The sequence below is a fragment of the Lepidochelys olivacea genome, assembly GCF_965140295.1.
Source record: "Lepidochelys olivacea isolate rLepOli2 genome assembly, chromosome: 1".
Lineage (NCBI taxonomy): Eukaryota > Metazoa > Chordata > Testudines > Cheloniidae > Lepidochelys > Lepidochelys olivacea.
In genome coordinates, this window is record NC_140411.1 from 200,321,603 (window position 1) to 200,342,203 (window position 20,601).

General features: G+C 44.3%; 1 protein-coding gene across 4 annotated transcripts in view; it reads left to right on the top strand.

The window, feature by feature from the left end:
• Positions 1-20,601, top strand: part of CMSS1 (cms1 ribosomal small subunit homolog) — a 358,534-nt gene that overhangs the window by 320,384 nt on the left and 17,549 nt on the right. For all 4 annotated transcript variants that reach the window (XM_084645434.1, XM_084645435.1, XM_084645433.1 and 1 more), the window contains 3 exons: positions 2,871-2,977; positions 14,177-14,248; positions 17,167-17,296. In XM_084645434.1, the coding sequence (XP_084501560.1) occupies positions 2,871-2,977; positions 14,177-14,248; positions 17,167-17,296 (309 nt within the window). The remainder of the gene's footprint in view (positions 1-2,870; positions 2,978-14,176; positions 14,249-17,166; positions 17,297-20,601) is intronic.

Below are 20,601 nucleotides of genomic sequence, written 5' to 3' on the forward strand. Positions count from 1 at the left end.
GCAGCGGGGCTAAGGCAGGCTTGCTCCCTGCCTGCCCCAGCCCTGTGCTGCTCCCGGAAGGGGCCAACATGCCCCTGTGGCCTCCCGGGGGGGGAGGGGGGCAAGTGGCTCTGCACGCTGCCCCTCTCTGCAGGCACTGCCCCTGCAGCTCCCATTGGCCGAAGTTCCCCCGCCAATGGGAGCTGCAGCGGTGGTGCTTGCAGGCAGGAGCAGCACTCAGGGGGAGACCCCTACCCTCCCCCGGGGCTATGGGGGCGTGCTGGCCACTTCCAGGAGTGGCGTGGGGCCAGGGCAGGCAGGGAGCAAGCCTGCCTTAGCGGCAGTCCCACTGCACCATTGGACTTTTAGCAGCTAGAGATTGTGGTCAACTAGGAGAGTCTCCAGGATCGACGAGTCAATCACGATTGCCTGGTTGGTGACCACTGTTTTATAGTGTTTTTTAGTTCAGTCAGGAAATTTAAAAAAGGGAAGATGTGCTGTAGACTAAGTCCTCCAGGGAATGGAGAGATGCCACACTTCCTGCAGACTCTAGATACTACCATCAATTTCCTGTGACACCCTTTCTGTTGGGGCAGAAACAGAGAAACCCCGAACAAGGCAGTTGCAGGCTGCGACTACACAGAATAGTAGAAACTTTGGTTACTTCATTTTCGGTACATAGTTCCTGCTCATAATAAAGTGATTATCTTAACAACCCTTTGGGACAAGCAGATCATTCCCTTGGGCCTTTGACTCAGTGCACCGGGCAAGAGATGTTTTTCACCACCACCCTAGATCTGCAATATTAGGGTTTTGTTTTGTTCACTTTCCTCCTGGGATTTCAAAATCTCTTGTGATCCTTCATAGGTGGCAAATGAATCCCTGTTCTTTCTTGGCCCACAATTCTGATCTGAATAAAGTTCGTTAGCATGTTGATAGATCCCTCTCAGTGAGGGGGCCGTTGCATGTGTGGGAGAGGAAACAAATTTCCTTTTCAGTCCCCATCCTGCTTCTAGAGTGATTACAGTTTTCCATAATCAAATCTGTATCCAATATGATTTAATGACAGATGGTATCCAATCTATTACAGAGTGTTTACTGATTTTTTTCTTCCATTACTAGCTATCAAGCTCACAAACTTTAAACTCAGCAGCTCTCAAAGTCCAGTTTTAGGATACTTACTGTAATTCAAATTCTCCAAAATGTGAGAAAGCATGGAACTTAGAATGTAATAGTCTCCTGGGATAAATATGTAAAATCATTGATAACCATTATGTCATGTTAGGATTTTCCCATGTGAGTCCAAATGATTGTGTTGATGTGTAGAAATCCATTTATAAAAATCTCCAAACTTCCATTGCAAAACTTTAATGTGCATTGTTGCATCTCTGGAGGAGTGAGGACTATATAGACTTTTTCATTCCAGTGCTTCATTTTTCAATAAATAAATCACGGTGAGTTAGTAAGTACCAAATACAGTTCATTGTCTCTCTCTTTTGTCTCTCTTTATTAATCTCTTGAGTCTGTAAGTACTTACTGCTGGTGGTCACACAGATTTTACATAATAGTGAATGGGCACGTCTTCTGTAGTTTGATGCTTAAAGTATCATATTGTTCATATTTTTCAAATAAATAGCAAAATCTTTAGATAGGCTACTGCTAAGCCCAGAACGTAGGAGATTTCAACTATTGTCAATACATATTAGGAACAGAAAAAATAAGATCCCCTAAATTATTTGATTCAGAAATTGAATTAGTCACTTTTAATAATTAAAATTGATAGGACGAAGTTTCTGACAATTAGCAGAGGAATAATTATAGATAGTAATTTAGTCTACATCAGAAAGTTTTTTGCAGTTGAATAAAAGCATCTCAACTGCTTTCCTAGGTTAACTTGACATCTGCGTGAAATGGGAGACTAATGTTACCTCTTTGAATGGCCTTTCTTCCCAATGCTTCCCTTAAAATAAAAAATTTCAGAATGTTCCTTGATCCATATTATTTTTCTCAAAACATCAGCATTTTTTAGCTTTCTGGTCATTCTGTTTTAAGTGTGGGAATGATGCTATTCCCTAATCATCACTAATAAGAGTCCCATGGCCTAAAATTATACACACCATTGAATATATATATATCTTTATAGAATAGAACGTGCCACCAAGTTTCACATTCTTACTCTTATAAGTAATTAATACTAATAAAACAGTTTGGACTTTCAGTCTGAGGTATTTTTTCTCAAAGTGCAAATCTTGTGTCTTGCGTGGGGGGAGGAGTAGCTGACTTCTTCCAAGAGAAATGCCAACAAACCTATCAAGAAAGGGATGTTTTCCCAGCAATCCTGTGGTCTAAAAATTATTATTTCCTAGCAGTAGTGTTGTCGCTGGTTTGTTGATCTAGCAGTGCTTTATTAGGATTGGTCCAAAACTGAACATAGGAAATCTTGGGCCATGGATCAGGGTCATGCTTTTACTTGTCTTGAAATAAAGCTGAGCTATGTAACTAAACTTGTAGAACTGTAGTTAATAAACAATGAATGAATATGTTTTTGGCATTTTGCTAACTGAGATTGAGATTTCTTGGAGGGGTTGTAAATTACTATTAATAATACTGCAGGTGGCAGGTTATTCACTGAATTCCACAAAGATAGAAAAATAGATTGTCTTATAGAGCAGAGAGGCTTGAAAATATTAAGAGTGACTATGGAAGTAATCTTCAATCACTTGTATTTTGGAACTATGCTACTTGCTGCTGAAGTTGTTTCATGTAAATAAACTGGGCATGATGTTACAGTGACCTTCCTCCCAATAGAAGCTATTATCACTGTTGTACATTTTTCTAATGGAAAGTTGAGAGGTATGTTTAAAAAAAAACAAAACTGCGTTTTTTCTCAGATCCTTCTGATGATGAAGAAATGGAAAAATCAACTAACGCAAGTAAACCAGCGAAGCCTGACTTGGACTCCAAGTCCAAACCTGCTGCATCAAAGAAAAGAAAACAGGTTGGTAAGATTTATGACTATAGAGATAATAATACATAATGAAATCAGGCTTTTCACCCTAAATAAACGGTGCATTTCTCCACTTACTGTCCTGATCTCTTGCTTAGTACTGCTGTATTGCCAGCATTATTTGGAAACTATTAGGTTCCAATCTTAAGAAATTTCAATAACTTTAGTCTCATTTTATACAGGTATAGTAGGGCGCAGAGCCCATCTCTTTCCCCAGGCTTGAGTCAGGTGACTGTGCTGTGGTGTAGGGCTAAGTGATGTGCCAGTCTTTTAATGTTGACATTGCCTGAAGAGTCTTATAGTTTATGATTTAAATATTGTACAGCACCCAGAGAGACAACCAGAACCTGCGCTCATTGAAATGGTCCTTAGACTTGAGGGAGGACTGACTGGGTCCCAGGTGATGGACATTTTTAGAGCCCAGTTTTGTAAAATGTTGAGCACCTTCAACTACGACTGAAACCAGCAGGAATTGAGGATGCTCAGCACCTTGCAGGATGTGCTTAATAATAAAAGATCCAGCAAACTCACTGACTAAACTGGCAACTAGGCAGAAAGAAGACTCATCCATAACACACTGTGGAGTTTAAAAGGTCTCCTAGTATTGTTGCCTTCAAAGTATCATACACGGGAGTGAACTGGATGGATATAATGGATTAGGAATGAAATAAGAATCTTTCTGCTTTAGGTCATCAGTTTTCAATTTGGCCCAGGTCAGTAGTAGCTAGAAGTTCTAACTGTCTGATGGGTATCCAGTGGGACAGGTGAAGTAAGCTTGTAGTATCATTCCAGCTTGTGATGGACAAGTGTCAGAAATACCATTAGCATTTATTGCCACCTTATTTGGTGGTTTCTGCAGAGGCACCAAGGACTGAATGTGCCATGGACAGAGAACGTCTGTCCACCTCCTGGTCATGATGGGGGCTGTTTGGCTGAGGAATGTGTGGGAGGCTTACGCTACCATTGCCCATCCTGTATCTGTGCTGCAGATAAACAGAGGAGTTCAAGGCTGTTAGTACAGCAACTTTTGCCACCACTAACTACAGTTTAACATTTAAAATGAAATAAAAGTCATTGCAAAGAATAAGCTGCTGTACATGTAGCACTGTCTCCTATTGGATGAAATTAGACTGCTTAACTGTGGCCTAGGACAGCGGTTCTTCAGGGGGTCTGTGAACTCTTTCAGGAGGGCCATCAGGCCCCTTGTCTAAAACCCAAGCCCCATCCCGCAGGGCTGAAGCCAGGACCCGCAGAGTTGAAGCCCTGATCCCCGGCGCCCCCCACGGGGCTGAAGCCAGGAGCAGCAGGGCTGAATCCCGGAGCCCCGAGCCCTGGTGCTCCCCAAGGGGCAGAAGCCCTGCGCCCATGGGCAGAGTTGGGAGGTATGGGGTTGTTGCCTCCCCCCAGACTACACCTCAAGAGCAGGGCAGTCCAGGGGCAGCTACATACACACCTTCCACCTCCTCTCTCCGCCCCCTGGCCAGGTCGGAGGTGGGAAGCTGGAGCTGGGCACGGGCAGTGCAGGACAGCTACTGCTTTGGCTGGTGCCAGGGAGCAGGCAGCTGCGGCGTTCCCTCGTCTCCTGCTGCTGCTGGTGCAGGGGGTTGAAGCTGCTCCTCAGCTCGCAGACCTCTTTGCTCACGCAGACGGTGACTTGGCACCCGGTTCCATGGCTGGCAGAGGAACAGGAACCGCAGGGGAGCTTTCTTCGCACTCAGCTCCTAGTACCATACTCCCTGCACCCTGAGCTACACTTCTCCCTCCCCCCACCCCCCGCCTGCACTTAGCCCCTGGTTACCCCTCTCCCTGCACCCTGAGGGTATGTCTACACTACGAAATTGGGTCGAATTTATAGAAGTAGTTTTTTTAGAACTCGTTTTTATATAGTCGATTGTGTGTGTCACCACACAAAATGCTCTAAGTGCATTAACTCAGCAAAGTGCTTCCACAGTACTGAGGCTAGCATCGACTTCAGGAGCGTTGCACTGTGGGTAGCTATCCCACAGTTCTCGCAGTCTCTGCCGCCCATTGGAATTCTGGGTTGAGATCCCAATGTCTAATGGGGCAAAAACATTGTCGCGGGTGGTTCTGGGTACATGTCATCAGGCCCTCTCTCCCTCTGTGAAAGCAAGGGCAGACAATTGTTTCGCACCTTTTTTCCTGAGTTACCTGTGCAGACGCCATACCACTGCAAGCATGGAGCCCGCTCAGCTCGCTGTCACCGTTCCTCTCCTGGGTGCTGGCAGACCCGGTACTGCATTGCTACACAGCAGCAACCCATTGCCTTGTGGCAGCAGACGGTGCAATAGGCCTGATAACCATCGTCCGAGGTGCTCCTGGCCGCCTTGGAAAGGTCGGTCAGGAGCACCTGGGCAGACATGGGCACAAAGACTAAAATAGGAGTGACTCAACCAGGTCATTCTCTTTAGTCCTGCCAGCAGTCCTATTGTACTGTCTTATGGCAAGCAGGCAGGAGATGAGGATGGCTAGTAGTCTTGTTGCACCATCTTCTGCCGAGCAGGCAGGAGATGAGGATGGCTAGCAGTCCTACTGCACCGTCTGCTGCCAGCCAAAGATGTAAAAGATAGATGGAGTGGATCAAAACAAAAAATAGACCAGCTTTGTTTTGTATTCATTTGCTCCCCCCTCCCTCCCTCACTCCCTCCGTGAAATCAACGTCCGGCAATCATTTCAATGAGGTCTGTGAGGGGCACCTTGAAAAGTTTAATGGAGATTCAGTCCTGCCTGAAATACCGGGGGGAGGGATAACTCAGTGGGTTGAGCATTGGGTTGAGCATTGGCCTGCTAAACCCAGGGTTTTGAGTTCAATCCTTGAGGGGGCCATTCTGTGTGACAGTTGTTTTTGTTTCTCCTTGATGTAAAGCCACCCCCTTTGTTGATTTTAATTCCCTGTAAGCTATGTCACCAGTCGCCCCTCCCTCCATCAGGGCAACGGCAGACAATCATTCCACGCCTTTTTTCTGTGCAGACGCCATACCACGGCAAGCATGGAGCCCGCTCAGATCACTTTGGCAATTAGGAGCACATTAAACACCACACACATTATCCAGCAGTGTATCCAGCACCAGAACCTGGCAAAGTGAAACCGGGCAAGTAGGCAACGTCAGCGCAGTGACGAGAGTGATGAGGACATGGACACAGACTTCTCTCAAAGCACAGGCCCTGGCAATGTGGGCATCATGTGGTGGAATGACGATTCTGGGCCCCGGGAAACAAGCACAGACTGGCGGGACTGCATAGTGTTGCAGGTCTGGGACGATTCCCAGTGGCTGTGAAAGTTTTGCATGCGTAAGGGCACTTTCATGGAACTTTGTGACCTGCTTTCCCCTGCCCTGAGGCACAATAATACCAAGATGAGAGCAGCCCTCACAGTTGAGAAGCGAGTGGCAATAGGCCTGTGGAAGCTTGCAACACCAGACAGCTACCGGTCAGTCGGAAATCAATTTGGAGTGGGCAAATCTACTGTGGGGGCTGCTGTGATGCAAGTAGCCAATGCAATCAAAGATCTGCTGATATCAAGGGTAGTGACCCTGGGAAATGTGCAGGTCATAGTGGATGGCTTTGCTGCAATGGGATTCCCTAACTGTGGTGGGGCCATAGACGGAACCCATATCCCTATCTTGGCACCGGAGCACCAAGCCGGTGGGTACGTAAACCGCAAGGGGTACTTTTCAATAGTGCTGCAAGCACTGGTGGATCACAAGGGACGTTTCACCAACATCAACGTGGGATGGCCGGGAAAGATACATGACGCTCGCATCTTCAGGAACTCTGGTCTGTTTCAAAAGCTGCAGGAAGGGACTTTATTCCCAGACCAGAAAGTAACCATTGGGGATGTTGAAATGCCTATAGTTACCCTTAGAGACCCAGCCTACCCCTTAACGCCAGGGCTCATGAAGCCGTACACAGGCAGCCTGGACAGTAGTCAGGAGCTGTTCAACTGCAGGCTGAGCAAGTGCAGAATGGTGGGAGAATATGCATTTGGACGTTTAAAGGCGCGCTGGCGCAGTTTACTGACTCGGTTAGACCTCAGCGAAACCAATATTCCCACTGTTATTACTGCTTGTTGTGCACTCCACAATATCTGTGAGAGTAAGGGGGAGACGTTTATGGCGGGGTGGGAGGTTGAGGCAAATCACCCAGCCACTGGTTATGCGCAGCCAGACATCAGGGCAATTAGAAGAGCACAGGAGGGTGTGGTGCGCATCAGAGAAGCTTTGAAAACCAGTTTCATGACTGGCCAGGCTATGGTGTGAAAGTTCTGTTTTTTTCTCCTTGATGATCTCTCCACCCCCCTTGGTTCACTCTACTTCCCTGTAAGCTAACCACCCTCCTCTCCTCCCTTCGATCACCGCTTGCAGAGGCAATAAGTCATTGTTGCTTCACATTCATGCATTCTTTATTCATTCATCACACAAATAGGGGGATAACTACCAAGGTAGCCTGGGAGAGGTGGTGGAGGAGGGAAGGACAAGGCCACACAGCACTTTAAAAGTTTAAAACTTTAAAACTTATTGAATGCCAGCCTTCTGTTGTTTGGGCAATCCTCTGAGGTGGAGTGGCCGGAGACCCCCCCCACCGCGTTCTTGGGCGTCTGGGTGTGGAGGCTGTGGAACTTGGGGAGGAGGGCGGTTGGTTACACAGGCGCTGTAGTGGTGGTCTGTGCTCCAGCTGCCTTTCCTGCAGCTCAACCATACTCTGGAGCATATTGGTTTGATCCTCCAGCAGCCTCAGCATTAAATCCTGCCTCCTCTCATCACGCTGTCGCCACCTTTCAGCTTCCATCCTCTCTTCAGCCCGCCACCTCTCCTCCCGGTCATTTTGTCCTTTCCTGCACTCTGACGTTGTCTGCCTCCACGCATTCGTCTGTGCTCTGTCAGTGTGGGAGGACAGCATGAGCTCAGAGAACATTTCATCGCGAATGTGTTTTTTTCACCTTCTAATCTTCGCTAGCCTCTGGGAAGGAGAAGATCCTGTGATCCTTGAAACACATGCAGCTGGTAGAGAAAAAAAAAGGGACAGTGGTATTTAAAAAGACACATTTTATAGAACAATGGGTACACTCTCTTTCACGGTAAACCTTGCTGTTAACATTACGTACATAGCGCATGTGTTTTCGTTCCAAGGTCGCATTTTGCCTCCCCCCGCCACCACGTGGCTAGCCCCTCCCCCCTCACTGTGGCTAACAGCGGGAACATTTCTGTTCAGCCACAGGCAAACAGCCCAGCAGGAACGGGCACCTCTGAATGTCCCCTTCAGAAAAGCACCCTATTTCAACCAGGTGACCATGAATGATCTCACTCTCCTGAGGATAACACAGAGAGATAAAGAACGGATGTTGTTTGAACGCCAGCAAACATACACTACAATGCTTTGTTCTGCAATGATTCCTATGTGCTACTGGCCTGGCGTGGTAAAGTGTCCTACCATGGTGGACAGAATAAGGCTGCCCTCCCCAGAAACCTTTTGCAAAGGCTTTGGGAGTACATCCAGGAGAGCTTTATGGAGACGTCCCTGGAGGATTTCTGCTCCATCCCCAGACACGTTAACAGACTTCACCAGTAGCTGTAGTGGCCGCGAATGCCAGGGGAAATTAATCATTAAACACATTTGCTTTTCAACCATGTATACTATTTAAAAAGGTACACTCACCAGAGGTCCCTTCTCCACCTGGTGGGTCCGGAAGGCAGCCTTGGGTGGGTTCGGGGGGTACTGGCTCCAGGTCCAAGGTGAGAAACAGTTCCTGGCTGTCGGGAAAACCGGTTTCTCTGCTTGCTTGCTGTGAGCTATCTACAACCTCGTCATCATCATCTTCCTCGTCCCCAAAACCTGCTTCCGTGTTGCCTCCATCTTCATTGAAGGAGTCAAACAACACGTTTGGGGTAGTGGTGGCTGAACCCCCTAAAATGGCATGCAGCTCATCATAGAAGCAGCATGTTTGGGGCTCTGACCCAGAGCGGCCATTTGCCTCTCTGGTTTTCTGGTAGGCTTGCCTCAGCTCCTTAAGTTTCATGCGGCACTGCTTCGCGTCCCTGTTATGGCCTCTGTATGCCCTGGGAGATTTTGACAAATGTTTTGGCATTTCGAAAACTGGAACGGAGTTCTGATAGCACGGATTCCTCTCCCCTCTCATACAGCGATCAGATCCCGTACCTCCCGTTTGGTCAATGCTGGAGCTCTTTTGCAATTCTGAGACTCCATCATGGTCACCTCTGCTGATGAGCTCTGCATGGTCACCTGCAGCTTGCCACGCTGGCCAAACAGGAAATGAAATTCAAAAGTTCGCGGGCCTTTTCCTGTCTACCTGGCCAGTGCATCTGAGTTGAGAGTGCTGTCCAGAACGGTCACACTGGAGCACTCTGAGATAGCTCCCGGAGGCCAATACCGTCTAATTGCATCCATAGTACCCCAAATTTGACCCGGCAAGGCCGATTTCAGCGCTAATCCTCTTGTCGGGCGTGGAGTAAGGAAATCGATTTTAAGAGCCCTTTAAGTCGAAAAAAAGGTCTTCGTCATGTGGACGGGTGCAGGGTTAAATCTATTTAATGCTGCTAAGTTCAACCTCAACTCCTAGTGTAGACCATGGCTGAGCTACACCCCTGCCCACACACAGTCCCTAGCTACCCCCTCTCTGCACCCTGAGCTACCCCCTACCCCCACACAGCCCCTACCTACCCCTGTCCCTGCAACCTGAGCTACCTCCCTGCCTGCACACAGCCCCTAGCTATCCCTCTCTCTGCTCCCTGCGCTATACCCCCCTCTCTGCACCCTGAGCTACCCTCTGCCCCCACACAGCCCCTACTATCCCCCTCTCTGCACCCTCACATAACCCCTAGCTACTACTGTCCCTGCACCCTGAGCTACCCCGTGCCCCCACACAGCCCCTCTCTGCACCCCGAGCTATACTGCCTGCCCACACACAGCCCCTAGCTACCCCTCTCCCTGGATCCTGAGCTACCCCCCCGCACCCTGAGCTACCCACCTGCCCACAGACACCCCCTTGCTACCCCCCCCTGCACCGAGGTACCCCCCTCTATGCACCCTGAGCTACCTCCCGGCCCACACACAGCCCTTAGCTACCCCTCCTCCTGCACCCTAAGCTGTTTTCAAACTTTTTGAGCTGAACCCCCCACCTTTGGGCTATAATTTTTGGTTGCCCCTCCCGCTACCCAACCCAGACTGGTAGGTGGCCTGCTGAGGTGAGATGGGGTGGAGGTGGTGCTCCCTCCATGAACCCTGCCATGTGAAGCTGACTCAAGCCCCGCTGGCCCGTGCCCATCCAAAATAGAAGTCAAATTACACCCATGCCTGAGTGCCCGCCCCCCTCCCCCCCCCCCAAAAAAAAAAGAAAAAGGTTGAGAACCCTGGTCTAGGACTTTTGCTGGTAACAGAGATCTTCATTTAGTTTAAGGAGTAGAAGCCTGGATTTTGGAGCAGGAGGGTTCTGAGCTTTAGCCCCACAGCAGCTATGACGCTCCATGTGGTAATGGTATGTGGCATCATGAGGCCACAAATTCATTACAATATCATACAGCTTCTTTGTTGCAAGAAAGTTCTCTAATCCAATATGTTTATAGAAGTGCCTATAATTTTAATGTTTGTATTTCACTTGAATTTTGCATTTCTGGTGCATATTAAATTGCAGATGTAATCCACTTCACTCCTGTCTAATCTACAGTCCAGAAGCTATTTTGTTGTGGCCTTGCTGTATGGAAACCAGTCAGGAGAGAAATTAATGGAATTATTAACATATATATTTTCAGTCCACAGACTATTTTGATAGTTCAATTAATTCATAGACTGTCTGCAGACCCACAATGAAAAGAATAATTTGTCTCCATTTTAAAGCAGGGGGTTGAAATGTTTATTTTGTCAGTAACTCCCAAATTCAGTGGATGGCTTAATTGGAATGTAAACTTTCACTCTTTCTCTCTCAGACACAAGAATGTTTTCACTTTACATTTTGGTTTTTCAGTAACTTGGCGACGTGCAGAGATGTTGCATTAGAAACATAACACAGGAAACATTTTATGTTCTGTCTGTGATTAACAAACATGAAATTCATGGCATTTCATTTCATAAATCAAAGGTCTCAGCACAAATTTCCTGTTTTTCTGCATTTTTAAAACTTCCATATAAAAATAGCACAAAAATATGCAGAGTACATGGAGCCAAGTCAAAATCAGGGGGTTGTCTGCACAGTACAATTCAGAAGGAAAAAATGCAAATAATTTTTAATGGCAATTTGCAAAAAGCTGCTGAATGAGCAAGTGTAGGAGAAACAATACTTGCAGAAGGGTCTGAAGCTTGGTCTTGATAAGATACTTAAACTACTGAAGATTCCAAACCATCAACAAAGGAGACACATAAGCTCACAGCCATTCACTGTAATTAGATTTATGCAAACATCTCAGTTATATGTGGTGTGGAGTTGTTGTGTCTGAATAAATTGTACTTGTGTTCATGGGCTCATCAGCTCACCAGGCCTACACGGCTCCACTGCCAAAGGAGTCTTCTGCAGCTAAGTGGAACAAAATTGTAAATGAGTCTAGGCTAGTTTCAGTGGAAAATCGTTAAAAATAATGGTTCTGTGCACGTTTCAGTGGAAGACTAGCAATGGAGAGAGAAGCTATAGTCTATACTGTGACAGATATGGTCATTTCCTGCAATATCCTGGACAAACCTTACTGAATTAAGTTTAAAATGGGAGTTCATTGTATTAAAAATGCAAATGTTTATGTATTATTGTGGGATTGTATGTGTATCTGCTTTGGGGGGGAGGGATAGCTTAGTGGTTTGAGCATTGGCCTGCTAAACCCAGGATTGTGAGTTCAATCCTTGTGGGGGCCATTTGGGATCTGGGGCAAAAATTGGGGATTGGTCCTGCTTTGAGCAGGGGGTTGGACTAGATGACCTCCTGAGGTCCCTCCCAACTCTGGTATTCTATGATCTCTAAAAGGGAGACATGACTTAATGTCAACCCTGGGAAGTTGTTATGAGAGCTTCAAAGGACTCTTAACAATGGGCCAAACAAGAAAAAAATTTTAGTTGAGTAGGTTTCATAGGAAATACTGGGAAGGAGGGGAATGCAAATTCCCACCTCCAGATCCAACCTTTCGAAGCTACGTCCCAAGGAGAAACTCCTTGTCTGCTGATTAACTGTTCCCAGGGTCCCAAAATCAAAGGCCCAAAGTGTATAATGGGGTGACTCACAGATTCCTGGATGTTCTTGTTCTGAGCAAAAGGTATTATGAACCTGTTACCACAGAAAAACTCCTATGTGTGTTTTGAAGGACTGACTCCTACCAGAACCCTTCTGGAGTTAGGATGATCTCTGGTAAGCTTATTAGCATGTGTGTAGGTTTTTTTATTGTTTTAATATGTTTTTTCTCTAATGTTTTCAATAAGACTAGCTTAAGAATAAATGTGCTTGCTCATGAAGAGCCGTGTGGTACCTTCTACCTGTGGGCAATTACACTGCTTATTTCCTCTAAGGAGAAGTCAAAGCAGGCCTGCTTAGTCAGTCTGACTTGCTGGAGAATTCACAGTGTGGGCAAAGAACTGTGCAGCCTGCAAAACCCCCAATCAAAGGGGAAAGAGACTGGAGTCTCCTCCTAAGAAAGGTAGAGAATCCAGCTGAAAATCCAGGAGCCTAGACTGCATGCATTTGCTTCACCACAAGGGGAAAATACAGGTGCACTTGCCCTGAGCTATGACACATACATCTTGAGGGGGGAGAGAAAAACAAGAAACTCATCAAACTGCTTTGGGCCAGCAAGGTAGAATCAGCCTTGTGGGTGGGGTGTATATGGGAGTCTGCACAAGAAGAGAAAGACTTAAACTCACAGGAACAGGGAGGTGAGTTGCCTGGGCATTATATTTGTACAGCATCTAGCACAATGGTCTCCTGATCCTGGAGATGCTACCACAATGGAAGTAACTTATAGCAATAATTGTTTGCAGTATTGTTGTAGCCCTTTTGGTCCCAGGATATGAGACAGACAAAGTAGGTGAGGTAATATCTGTTATTGGACCAACTTCTGTTGGTAGAAGTTACAAGCTTTTGAGATACACAGAGCTTCCACCAACAGATATTACCTCACCTACCTTGTGTCTCTTACAACAGTGATAACAGCACGGATAATGGATCCGAAACTTTGTGACCTGCTGGACTGAGATGAGAGGTGGGGAATGGACGAGAGAGAGATTTCCCTTTCCTGGCTCCATTTATAATCTTGGCTAGAGTTAGGAAGATGATTTGGCTTTAATTTAGTATCTTAACACATGCTGCCCACATGAGAGTCACACTCATAGTGGCAGGATTTAGGAGCTGTTTGGACTAAGCCCCATTAATAAAACCCAGCTGTCAGCTACACCTGCAGTTCTCAAACTGTTATGCATATACCATTGATGGTACATGAGCTGCCACTATATTTAATTTTCTTGTGACCTCTGGACATGATCTCTCTCGTTTGCCACCTTTACAAACTGAGTGCTCATATACTGATCATCCTAAACACATACAAGTGTGGAGAAATGAACCAAAGAGACAGTTCATGGACTAAAAAGCCAGTCTTCCTGGTATTAAATAAGGAACAGCACAAAGCAAAATTTGAAAACATTTCTTGAAAAATGTTACATTATAAACATAAAAGAAAGGAAATCAGAAATACAGAAAAATCATTATTTCAAGTTATTCTCTCCTATCTGTACAGTATAGTTCACCAGCTGGTTGTTCAGGTTGTACCCAATTATTACAAAGGCCTGTTTGGCAAAGTTAGAATGATTGTCTCACACAATAATAGAGATTACATGTATTTAATTTTTGAAAGCTCTGTTTGCTTTTTCCTTATGATTTTTGTTGTTGTATTAAACATGCCGTAAACCGGATGATAACGGTGTGTCTATGTCTCGTACGTTTCAGGTTTCTGTGCTTTTTCTCTGTTCTCTGTTACACCAGAGTGAATATGAAGTAGTTCCAGAAGTTACCCCAGATTTACACCACTGTAACAGGGCAGAGTTTTACCCCAAACCTATACATATTTTTTTTTCTCTGTCAGTATCTGAATCTTTGTACCCAACATCTGCCCCCACATCATCATGTTCTGTGGTTTTTGGGGTAATAATCTCTCTCATGATGAATCTCTTTTTACAATATGTGCTTTGCAGCCTGCGGAATGTTTTCTAACTCGTCCTGAGGAAAAAGAAGAAAGCACTGCGAAGGTGAAAAGGAGAAAGAAGGTATTGGAAACCCCCTCTCCCCCCCCCCCCCCGCCCAACTAAAAGTTCAACACAAATGGTCTTCAGGGGCTGGCAGGGTGCAGTTGCTTTTATAAGACATGTCAGCTTCAGGATAGCACAATGCCAGTGATGTCCTTTAAATGGTTTTAGAAGCTTGTTTCCCTTGGTGTAGTGTACTGGGACCATAACATTGCAGCCAGTTTTATGAAAGAGAGAAAATCAACTCTGTCTTAGAAGAGAAACCTTTCTCAACTCCAGTCAAATACCTGCTTCACACCTACGTACCCAGCTACAACCTTGTGTCCAAAGCTGACTAGAAGAAATTAATGCAGGGATTGAAAGAGCATTGGGGGAGACAGAATCACCCCATTCCATCCTTGCAGCCAGGCTGCAGCATTTACTGCATTTCACGAGCAGTAGTGCTTTGGTCCCCTTTCTCCCCACAGTATAGCTACTGGGGTCCATGCTATGTATTGACCTTCTGACCATGACCCATGTCTGTCCCCAGGGGGACCCTCCACAGTCCTGGTGGAGATTATATAGCACAAAGTGTGTTGTCTTTCTGAACAGACTAAAATGCTGAGCTGTCTCACAGAGCAGGTACACAGGGTTTTAATTTCATGTTAGACCTTGCACACATCCCAGCAGATGGGAGGATTTTGCCTTAAATGTAGCTCTGGCGTTAATAACCACATCACTTTCTCTGCAGCCAAAACAAATGTGTCCCATGATGAAAATGGGTGACTGGACCTAAAATAAACCTCCAGTTTTCATGCAAACAGTAGAGGCTTAGTTAGATCTTTTTTTTTCAGTGGTAATATGCCATTAAGTCTGTACACATAACCTGTCAAATAATCATCATGAAGAATTTATCATACTGTACTAACATATAGGTCTGAAACTAATGACTCTCTCTCTTTTATAAATAAATAAATAAATAAATTAAATAAAGTCAAATAAAACCCTTTGCTCCTTAAGCATCTGGAATGGATTGGAGGAAAAATAATAAAACTTCCTGTGTGAAGAACATTTTCCCAGAGCGCTCCTTGAAGAAAAAGAGTATGATCAGGTGTCCTTGAACTGACTGTTATGGAATTTCTCGTTAACATCAGCATCTTCCTCAAGAGAACCATAATTTTCCAGAAGGAATTGAGTGAGTCAGTGAATGACGTAATGAGCCAGTGAAACGCCAATTATCCCGTGGTACTAAGCAGAATGAGTCTTGTTGTTCTTGGGTTATTATCTGTTAGATAATTACTCTCTATAAAACATCTCCAAAAAGTGGCCCAGCTTGCAGTCATTACATAGCAGGAAAATTTTACCGAATCAGGATGGAACTTGAATTACTGCTGTTCACTGAGTGAAATCACATAGACACTGCAAGGGCTTGTGCCAAAGTCCGCTGCAAATGCTCCCAGTGCTTTCAAAAGGTTCTGGTTCAGGGCCTAAATGTTTTGGGACTGGACAAAAAATTTTCAAGACCTTTCTTAGGGCCAGGTTCTGATCTCTTTAGTCCCACTGGTGAGCAGTTAGCTGGGATCGCTCAAGCGAGTAACGTTACTAACAGGAATAAGGAGTTCACAGTTTGGCTGTTAGGGTTGTCCATATTATAATACCCTCTGTCATGCCAAGCTGCCTTCTCTGCTTGAAAATCTCTTGTTTTTAAAAGCAGTAAGATCATTTAAATAAAGAGGGACCCAGGTTCTCTTCCCTTGTCATTCATTTAATTAATTAATTTAGAAAGTGAAATTATGATTTTAAAGCATGGCAAAACTCTGACTCATTTCAGTGGGATTAAGATCAAGCCCTAAATGTAGGCTTTATTTATAAAATATCATCTTCATGACTGCTGGTTAAAGGTAGGCTGCTCAGAATTTTTAAAAAGTTTCATTCTCCTTTATGATGTATGCAAATAGTCTCAAAGTGTTTATATATAATAATGCACTTGAAATTTCAACTGCTGACATGTCCTTATGCTGTACAACCCAGTATCCCTGCTCCTGTCCCCTAGTTGGAGATTGAAAACTGTACCTCAGGTTTCAGCCTCTTGAGATATCACCATCCAGGTCCTAGAAAGATCTTGCCAAGATCCTCCAACAAACAGATGGAAATGAGGGCCTGGTATTCTTGATAGGGTTGCCAACCCTCCAGGATTGGCCCAGAGTCTCCAGGAATCAAAGATTAATCTTCCATTCATGATTATGTCATGTGATGAAATCTCCAGGAATACATCCAATCAAAATTGGGAACCCTAATTCTTGATATTTCTAGAGAAGTATTGTCAACCGCAGTCATTCAAAAATCATGAACTAGGCCCCCCAGAATCACGATCAGTTTAAAAGCAATAACATTTCATATAAATATTTTGGGGGGGTTTCTTTGCCTGTTGGTTTTTGAGCTGTTAGGCTATTCTCTAGTTGTGTTTCCAAACTATTCTATGCAATCAATTGGGCTGCAAGTTTACCTTTTACATTTAAATGAGAGCTGAGATTCTTCAGTAATCTCTTGACTCCTCTAGCTGTTGCTTTAAGAAAAACACCTATTATTGTAAGATTTGTGACACATTTGTGAGACTTGGCAATAGTGATAAAGTAATACATTAAAAAACCTATCACCCAACTCCTCCCCCAACACAATCTTTGAGAAAATCCCAGTATTGCAGTAAAGTGCATAACAGAGGTACACAGTAAAGATGTTTTTGTTTTTACTTCACAGGCTGCGGACCCAGCTCTGAAATTTTCACTCCCAATGAAGGCAATGGGAGTTTTGCCCAATTATAAGGACTTTAGGACTCTGTTTCACCTGTATAAGATTATGAAGAAACATACTCTTACAGATTATCGTTAGATTGTCAAATAGCAAACACCATATTGAAAATGCCTTACATCTCCTTTTTTTTTTCTTACTTTTGTTTATAGAAGAAAATTTCTGATATTCTTGCAAAATCATCTCCAAAACCAGGTGTCCCTGAAGACCTACAAAAGCTGCTTAATCAACACTTCGGTACTAAACGTTCAGTGATTGAACTAGAAGAGTTAAAACTGCCAGGTAAAATGTGCTGTATCAAAGAGCATTGTGCATTTCCTTCTGCATGGGGGATGGGGATTCATCTGTTTTAGGAACTAAAGGGCTTCTTAATCCAGATCTCTGAGTTCTATGGGGTTTTATGAGAATTTTTTCTTGTAGGGTATTGCTATGGTGTTTAAAATGAGTTGTGAGTTCTTTTGGTGGGTAAGTAAGTGGGTTTGTTTTCTAAATGGTGCAGTTAAGGAAACGAAAGGAAGCATTGTTTCAACATATCCAGTCATTGCAGAACATTAATTTCAGGAAGTTTCTTTTTTTGATAGAAGTGCAGGGATTTCTAAGTAATGGTTTTCAAGTTACTGAGAGCCAGGAAGATTGGTCTTATTCCTGTGGTTAGTGGCGCTGTACTCAGACATTTAAGATAAGGCTTCACCTGAGCTGCAATAAATTCTAAAGAAGGAAGAATAGTCAGACACCATTCTGAATTAGCTATGGAATGCTGACTATACTGCTCTTATCACCTGTTGGCTTTTTGGTGAGCTGTATGAAATGAGCTGGCAGCTTTAGTCCTTCAGACCTAGTGGACAGATTTTGTACCTAAACTGGTTGCTTGTTGGCAGTCTGACTGGAGAGAGACTGGTGAGCCCAGTGATAAAATGGGTAGGGCATGGAGACTGAACTCCCATCTCACCCCACTAAAGGTTTGAGGTGAAGAGGAAACTGCACTGCTGTGCGTTTTGTTCTACGAATAAAGTGGAATTAGTTTTCCAGTGCTGTCAATGTGAAGGGGGGAAGGAGGTTTAATAAAAATCCACTTTTCCAGTGCTGTCAAAGTGGAGGGGAGGGGGCTTGTAATAAAAATCATTACAATTTTCTTTTTGGTTTAGACAGAGAGGCCTTCTCCTCCTCCCTCCACCCCCTGGCGTAGCTTACCTTAACCCCTAAAAGCTTTAGCTTAAAAAATTTCATGATTCCTTATTTTGAGCCCAAGCTGTAGCATTAATTCTTGTTGTTAGGTTATATAAGAAGATACTGTGAGCGCCTGTGTATTGATATTGTATACTCAGAGTCAAAAGGGCCCCAGTAACAAGTCTGTTGGCTCTCGTTTTATCCCACTGATACACACTGAACTCTTTGTGCCCTGTGCCCCACTATGATCCTTTCAGCCAAGCTGCACTCTCTGTTTTTGACTGTTCAAAGCTTGTCTTTCTAGGTAACTGCACTCTCTTCCCAGCTTCATGCAGAGACGTGATCCTCCTTTCTTTCTCTAGGGTCAGCTTAGCTTTCTTCTTGAATCAAGGGAGAGTTTTGCCATCCTGCTGCGTTGCATCCTAAAAACCAGAGAAGTCTCTTTCATCCTCTGTATTGCTATGAAGCACTTACATTCTGTACTTCTAAACCCATAGGGTTTTGTGCAAATAACAATACTTTGTCACTTTCCTATTAAGAAAGGCCTTTAGGCTAGTGAAGCAACCCATTTCCATATGGATTGGGTCTTGGGTTGTTTTTTTCTTTCTTTTCTTGAAGGGAGATTTGGAAGCTTACAAAGCCGAAGGGGTTGGTGGCTTCTGTAGCTGTCAAGTCATTCATATCAACTCACTGGGCAGAACAGAGGGCATCTACTTGAAGTTGTTTAGTTGTGTTAGCAAAATATTAAACTTAGATGTTCGGGTTTAAGCCAACTTGGTTTCGGGCTGCTGCAAGCTGTGGTTATGCGGTTTTAATCCTTTCTGGAGGTTTTAAGGTACTGTTAACATCCCAGTTCTGATGGTTTGGTGAAAATAGTCATTGACCTACGACATGTATTTAGTTTCCCTTTGAAATTGGAGAATTAAGAACTCCGTCCTTCTACATCTTTCTCTGAATTATTCAGCATTATTAAGTCATTAATATGAGTTACTGTATTCAGACTGGCTGGGCCCTCATTAGTACAAATAATGGCAAAGATAGATGACACAACTACCCTGAAGGACTGAAGATAGGACAGCACCAAAAATAGACACTTAGAGCTGTGAAATTACTCCCTGTAAAGTCTTTTCTACGCTGCCCTTTGGACTCATTCAGAATTGATAGCTTCACCTTTGGAAATAAAACTGCAGTTGAAACCTTAGTGCTTTATCCTACAGTGCAGGGGAGGTGCATCTTGTAAATAGAAAACCAAATGCATAAATCAGGGACTGATCCTGCAAGGTATTGAGCACCCTCACCTCCTTTTAGACACCAGCCCCTAAGTAAACAATTAGGAAGTGATTCTGAATTCCAGTGGTAAAAACCTAAGATTGCAGCAATAGAAAATCCACCACATGGAGAGCGCAATGATGGAAAGCAGCTTCCTTCAGCAAATTTAGCTGGCAGGGCTTCTGCTGTGCTCCAGCTATAAATTAAGTCTGCCTTCACATTCACGCTGTCAGAAATGGTGGAGTGAGGTTGGCAGCAATAACATAGCCTCGGCTTTGTTTGAATCTGAGTGATTCCCCTGTCAGGTGCCTGGGGATCAGTTGACAACAGGTAGCTGCTGGGGTTAATTTGGTCCAAAACCTGTTAGCGGATAGATTGAGGTGTTAATATGTTCTGTTTAATGTTTGGACAAGTAACATGCTGATAATTACACGTGCATCCACAATCAAAATGCTTTCTCATGATCACTTAATACTAATTATTTAAAACTAGGAGAGACAAACAGAAGGAAAGCTGTTAAACTGGCAAGTGCAGCTCTGGTCTGGGATTCAGCGCAAGTCGTTCTGAAATACCTCAGGCTAGAATTTTGTGCCATCCTACTTTAAAATAAATTCTAGGGGACACCACAGTTACAGTATCAGAAACAAACTGCCCATTCTTGATACTTGGCACAAATTATGTGGAAGCATATACCTTTTGTGTCCTCTCATTAAGGTTTTCAGATTGACACCAAATTGCCTTTAACTAACACATAAGGTATTTTACAACACATGGTCAGAGAGATTTTTTTAATCCAATAGTTTTATCATTGTCAGAATAAAAAAATATTTAATTTACATGATTACAGACACATTACTAAACATACTCCTCCTAAAGACATGCTTCCTGGAGTGCCAGGTTTCATGCAGCATAATGATGGTGTGGTTGGGTGCATCTGGAAGTCTGTGTTAAAACTCTGAGTTTGTGCGTCCTCACAAAAAGGAGGAGACTAATGGCCATTGACAGCTATTGGTCTAACTGAATGGAGATTAGCGGCTGGGTAAAATTTGGCAGCTTTATATCTGGGATAGAGACAGTGTCGTGCAGAGAGCCTTCTAGTGAGGATGGGGAATTAAAATGCATGTCAATATTTATATAACTGTGATGGAGCA